At 36.7% G+C, this 6540-nt stretch overlaps 1 protein-coding gene across 1 annotated transcript; it reads left to right on the top strand.

The window, feature by feature from the left end:
• The first annotated feature begins 784 nt into the window (after positions 1 to 784).
• adss1 (adenylosuccinate synthase 1) lies at positions 785 to 5137 on the top strand. The gene is made up of 13 exons (XM_028438805.1): positions 785 to 1128; positions 1766 to 1868; positions 1958 to 2020; positions 2106 to 2156; positions 2796 to 2862; positions 2979 to 3086; positions 3163 to 3244; positions 3334 to 3460; positions 3530 to 3684; positions 4160 to 4284; positions 4359 to 4456; positions 4653 to 4802; positions 4966 to 5137. Exons 1-13 carry the CDS (start codon positions 937 to 939, stop codon positions 5016 to 5018), a joined length of 1374 nt encoding a protein of 457 aa, XP_028294606.1. The 5' UTR covers positions 785 to 936; the 3' UTR covers positions 5019 to 5137.
• The last annotated feature ends 1403 nt before the right edge of the window (positions 5138 to 6540 follow it).

Here is a 6540-nt window from a genome sequence, read left to right as displayed (position 1 = left end):
TTTTTTATTGAACAACAAGATACAGTCTTGCAGTAGTAGAACAACTATACAATTCATCACAAACCAAGCAAAGAGACAGTAAAAACAAAAACAACACCCTAACACACACACATCACATATTGTAAAGCAGAGAAAAATAAAAAACAAAATGTATACATTTAAAACAAAAGTAAGACAGATAAGTCAGATGTCATTTTTGTAGCATGGTCAGTTTTCAACAGTTTTATTTGGAGGTAGATTTGTGTCTTTATTATCCAATCCAAAAATAATAATAATTTGAAAATCAATTATTTCAAAAAAAAAGTTTACTTCAATCAAAGAAAAAAGTCAGTCATCTTTATTGTCAAATCCACTGTATGTACAAGACATGTAGAGATTCGAAATTATACTATTCTCTCCGCCCCACACATTTACAAACACAACACGACAATGTAAAATATATAAAATATAAAGACGGGACAACAACAACGCAACAAGCATTATTCCAGAGAAAAAAAGAGTTAAAATGCAATTATTTGGGTTTTCATGTGAACACTTTTTTCTTTGACTGAAAATATTTATTTTTGATTTAAGTATTTTTTATATATATATATATATATATATATATATATATATATATATATATATATATATATATATATATATATATATATATATATATATATCTTTATTGATAAAATGGTTGATGTAAGGGGTGAGACATTCTCCACTTACAGCAGTGTATATATTTTGCAAAGAGGAACACAATATTCACCTGAATACAGTCCTGTCACTTGAAGCGCTCTGCTGTGAAGCCACAGCGCGTTATGCGCCCCCGCGTCCCCGCTTTGCGTCTGGCTCTGACATCACAGCCGTGCACTTACAGATATGGCAATGCCACTCTTGGAAACAGTCGAGTCGTCTTGAGAGCCATACAGACTAGGAACCGCCGCCGTCATGTCGCTCACCTGGTCCGCTAAAGACCACAAAAACTCCAACCAAGGGGCCGCCGCCACCGGACAGAAGCGGCCGCGTAACGAGTTTGGGAACAAAGTGACTGTGGTGCTCGGTGCTCAGTGGGGCGATGAGGGCAAAGGGAAAGTCGTTGATTTATTGGCCACTGAGGCGGACTTTGTGTGCAGATGTCAGGTAAAGCATTGGGTGTGGAATTGATTTTATCTGTGGTGGTGAAAACGTATTTTCTGTCAATAAAACGAGATGTGTCTGAAATCAGGCACTAACATTCCTAACAACGTATTTAACTATGATTCAAAAGATCTTATTGATATGTGGTGCATGTAAAAAAAAAATAATAATAATAATCCACTCGAACCTTATCAAATACCGATTATATTAATATTCTAAATTAATTTATAATAATTTGACATATTGATTAATCAAATCAGCCTTGAAAAGTCACTTTCTTTCCACACACACTGCAGTTACTTCAAAGGTCACTCACACAGGACACACACACAGAGACCTGCCAACAGTTGCTGTGTGAGGCCCGATGGCCACGCCCACTAGGCTACAGGGGTCACATTCCCAGGGTGGCTGGACATGTGAGAAGGCCAGGTCTCAGACTGGGGGGATCCACACGCACACCAGCCAAGCCATTAAAAGGGGTTGATGGAAAATCATGGAAAATGTTAACATTTTCTGGTTGTTTTATTCTTAGTAAAAACAATATGAGACTTTGGTGCATATACTGTAGCTGTGATACATGATGTTTTGTTTTTTTCATTGAAATGATTTGCTGTATACATTCACTTATCTTGACTTGCAGGGAGGCAACAATGCTGGTCACACAGTGGTGGTGGATGGCAAAGAGTATGACTTCCACCTGCTCCCCAGTGGAATTATTAATCCCAAAAGCATATCCCTCATTGGTAAACGCTGTGATTTATCATGTTTATGGAGAATACATGGTTAAGTTGGTCATTTAAGTGAATTTCTCACAATCATGTTCTCTGTCTAGGTAATGGAGTAGTCATCCACCTTCCTGGTTTGTTTGAAGAGGGAGATAAAAATGACAAGAAAGGTATTTGGGATCTAAAATTGTGAAAACTTTTGTAGATTTGCACCTGTGTGCACCCACTTAAACATAATTTATCTTTTATTTGCAGGTCTGAAAGGCTGGGACAAGAGACTGATTGTCTCAGACCGAGCTCACATTGGTATGTGTCGATAGAGGTTTGTTTATCAATTACCAATGTTCTTTACAATAAGAATTACGCTCATTTTCTCCAGCAAAGAGGCAATATTTTCACTAAAGTTTATTTATTTGTTTTGAATTGCTTCCAGTGGTTGATTAGCGCCTTGCATGGCAGCTCTGTCCCTTTGGTGTGTGAATGTGAGTGTGTATGCGTGAATGGCTTGATCTTGTGAAGCGCTTTGGTACTACCTCGGTGGTTATAAAGCGCTATATTATAAATCAAGTCCATTTACTATTAACCTTATGTCATGGAAGATTCCATTACATTTCGGAGATGATTCCTATCAAAATACTGATTCTGGAACACTCAGTTATGTCCGGTGGGTTCCACAATTGCCTCACCAAGTTTCATCTGGATCGGATATGAATTGCTATTTGAATCGCAATTTTTTTCAAAAAAAACAATGGGGGTGTCCATACATTTGGACCTACTGTATTGTTAATAATGGGAATGGAAATTTCTTCCAAGCCTTTAAAGTGCAAATAATCATTGTATCATAATCAGGATCACTGATCCATAACTGTAAACATCTGGCTAAGAGGATATTTGGCACTTGGTGGCGGTTTCTCTGTTTGACAACAGTTTGCCATGTCTTTACAGTGTTTGATTTCCATCAAATAGTGGATGGCTTGCAGGAAAGTGAAAGACAAGCACAAGAAGGAAAAAAGTAGGCGTGAAGCTGGAAAATGGCTTTGAAAATACATTTGTCAATAAATACAACAAAAGTAAAATGTGGAAGCATATGATCTTATGCAGTATATTTATCATGGTCTTCATAAACAGCATTGGAACAACAAAGAAAGGAATTGGACCTGCATACTCCAGCAAAGCCTCTCGCACTGGCCTTCGTGTTTGTGACCTTTTGGGCGACTTCAAGGATTTTTCTACCAGGTAGCAATTTAGAACATTTCTATCCCATTAATCGATGATTAATTGTTTGATATAAAGTTCCCTTGAATGTTTTCAGGTTTAAGAACCTTGTCCGCCAGTATCAGTCCATGTATCCTTCCTTGGAAGTCGATGTTGAGGACCAACTGAAACAACTTAAGGTAGATTCTGATAAAGTTGCCCTCTCCAGATTGACTTCCTGTTATGTGTTCAATGATAACACAAGTTTGTCATGTTTGGCCACTCTTAGGAATATGCTGAGAGATTGCGGCCAATGGTCAGAGACGGAGTGTATTACATGTACGAAGCTCTACATGGACCTCCGAAGAAAATCCTTGTTGAAGGAGCCAATGCTGCTCTGCTTGATATTGACTTTGGTAGAATCACACACAAAATCTTTGTTTTTAAGACAAACTGCTTTTGAATTTATTGTGTCTTCTCCTCAGGCACGTATCCCTTCGTTACATCGTCAAACTGCACTGTAGGAGGGGTGTGCACTGGTCTTGGCATTCCTCCACTCAACATTGGTGATGTGTTTGGTGTATCAAAGGCCTACACAACCCGAGTTGGAATTGGAGCCTTCCCCACAGAACAACTCAATGTGAGCTAAACCATTAGCTTCCCAAAAAGTACTTTTACAATTAGTAATTGTCCAAATGTGGTTCCTTTATTATTTTATTTTTGCTTTTGCTTTGACTGTGGGGAGACACATGAGAGAAGTTATGTAATCGTCTGATAGACAGCATGGCATGTAGCCTTGTAGGCTATGGTTTGTGATCATGTGACCAACACACAAGCAGCTGTCAAATGTTGTGAGATGTACTCAAACACACTCTTGCTAATGACACACAGTCGCATAAGGATAAAATTAGGGTTGGAGTCTGTGTGAGGGATCTAAGTTGGGATTGTCTTACTTGTCACGGGAACCGAGCATGGGCCAAAGAGAGGAAAATTTAGCCTGTCCCGTCATGTTTTGTTGTACTTCGCTGGATGTTTTGCTGATGATGTACAATAAATGTCAATGACAATGAGAAAAAGAAGAGGTTAATTTTTTTTTGGTTTCAATTATTGCACAGGCAGTGGGAGAGCTCCTGCAGACGAGGGGCCACGAGGTGGGTGTCACCACAGGAAGGAAGCGTCGATGCGGCTGGTTGGATCTGGTCATTGTCAGATATGCTCACATGATTAATGGCTTCACCGCGTGAGTGATTGAATTAAAAAGAAACAGTCTCTGCAACTCACATGTACCATCACGCTCCTATTCTTATCCAACAGCATTGCTTTGACGAAACTAGACATTCTAGATGTGCTGGATGAAATTAAAGTCGGAATTGCCTACAAACTGAATGGCAAGAGAATTCCTCATTTTCCAGGTAATTTACCCAAAATCGCCATGTATTTTATCACTTTTTTCTTCCAAAAAAAGTTACATTTAACCTTGAGCCACCATTGAAAGATGGTCCACAATCCACCTTTGGGTAATAACAGCCCAGTTGAAAATGCCTGTGTTGGATCATCTAAAGGATTATCTATAGTTGTCAGTAATTGCTTGTCTTTTTGTCGTCACAGCCAACATGGACGTATTGCACAAAGTGGAAGTTGAGTATGAGACGTTCCCTGGTTGGAAGACAGACACGTCCGCAGCCAGGAAGTGGAATGACCTTCCATCCAAGGCACAAAACTACATCCGCTTCATTGAGAACCACATCGGAGTCCCCAGTATGTGTGACGCAAATCATCAACTTTACATTTCTTAAGTTTTGCTTTCCAGAACACTGAAAACTATTAAAATCAACATACAGTCATGTTGATCTATGTGCAATGTGATATGATTTGGACTGATCTTTACTAAACTTTATCATTCTCTCTTTTTTTTTTTTAGTCAAGTGGGTCGGCGTCGGAAAGTCCAGAGAGTGCATGATCCAGATGTTCTAAGCCTTTGTCCCTCCTTGGTGGAAACAATCACCCTTTGGCATCATTATGGGGCAAATTATTGTCACCCAAATGTGAATTATATTCTTTATTTAATCATCACATAAAATCTGTGAGCTGTGGTTTGTGTTCTTCATTGCCATCTTTGTGGATTTTAGTTCAGTTACTGAAGCATAATATGCCAGGTTTTCAACAAATGACAGCCCTATTTATGAGTTATAAACCTACACACATGGCTTTTGGATTGTTGAATGAAGCCTTTTTAGTTTTAATGAGGAAACATACATACTCAGCCATCACCTGATGACCTTCCAGCTGTGAGGCGGTGCAGAGTGTAAATCACCAGTTTCACGACGATACAATATATAGATTCGTTGGACAAGACACATATTTGAAAGTCTGTAACGAATCATTTCTATTTGATTAAGAGACCTCCAATCAATTTAAGAGATTATTATAGGCTAAAACCATTTAACACAATAAGTTACATTTCACTAAAAGCTTGAAAAAAAATACCAAGCAATTATGATGTTTTGATAATTTTATTGGTTAAACATTTCATACATTTATTTAAAAACCAATCTTTAACAAATAAACACAAAAAACGATGCTGCGTTGCACTGACAATGTTGATTGATGGTTTGAGTTCCCATGGATTTGATTGGATTGTTGTCTAACTAATCAATATATCAAACCAGATCGATGGATCATAACAAACAAATAACAAATAAATGTCTGCTTTGAAATATTTTTTGATTAATACCATTGCTACCTAAACTGGAACAAGTTAAACAGATAGTTAGGCTTTACAGTGGCTGTACTTTGACTGGTATTTTTCATTGTCAACCAACTAACTGTTATGGAAGCCCATTTCCCCCAGGAAAAAAAAAAAAACAACTTGGAAAATTAAAATAATAAAAATAGTAAAAAATTATGAAGTGATAATTGTGAGATACTATCTCATATCTATGAGATATTAATTCATAGTATAAGATAGTATCTCATACCAGTAATTATGATTAAAGAATTCTTTTTTAAATTTTTTTTTTTTACTATTCTTGTTTTTTTTTTTTTTTGGTTTTTTTTACTGGTGGAAATGGACTTCCACAAACCAAACTTTAACTAATAATCCCAAACAATGAAACCAAAAATTTAAATATAATTCAACCATTAATGTCTTTAAATTATTATTATTATTATTATTATTATTATTATTATTATTATTATTATTATTATTATTATTATTATTATTATTATTTTAAGGGAAGTCATTTTTTATTTTATTTTTTGTATTTATTGAACTTTATTTTAATACTAACAATACAGAAAAAATCTGATATTAAATTAAACTGCAGTTTTTAAATATACACAGAAGAAGGCAGCAGCAATGAGTAATGACGCAGTTTGATAGAAAAAAAAAAAGTATCAGCCACCACGTGAAAGCAGTACGGATATATGATTGGACCTCAGGTTGCACATGATTACAGAAAGGTTTGTGATTGGCTGAGCGTTTACCGCTGGGTTG

The sequence above is a fragment of the Gouania willdenowi genome, chromosome 22 (assembly GCF_900634775.1).
Source record: "Gouania willdenowi chromosome 22, fGouWil2.1, whole genome shotgun sequence".
Taxonomy (NCBI): Eukaryota; Metazoa; Chordata; class Actinopteri; order Blenniiformes; family Gobiesocidae; genus Gouania; species Gouania willdenowi.
Note: the sequence above shows the minus strand (reverse complement) of the source record. Positions and strands in the feature narration are given on the sequence as shown.

Bases quoted from the DNA above. Each gene is read 5' to 3' on its own strand.
- adss1 (XM_028438805.1), top strand. From the start codon at position 937: ATGTCGCTCACCTGGTCCGCTAAAGACCACAAAAACTCCAACCAAGGG. The intron at 1,129-1,765 runs GTAAAGCATTGG...CTTGACTTGCAG, and splicing joins ACTTTGTGTGCAGATGTCAG to GGAGGCAACAATGCTGGTCA. The intron at 4,803-4,965 runs GTATGTGTGACG...TTTTTTTTTTAG, and splicing joins GAACCACATCGGAGTCCCCA to TCAAGTGGGTCGGCGTCGGA.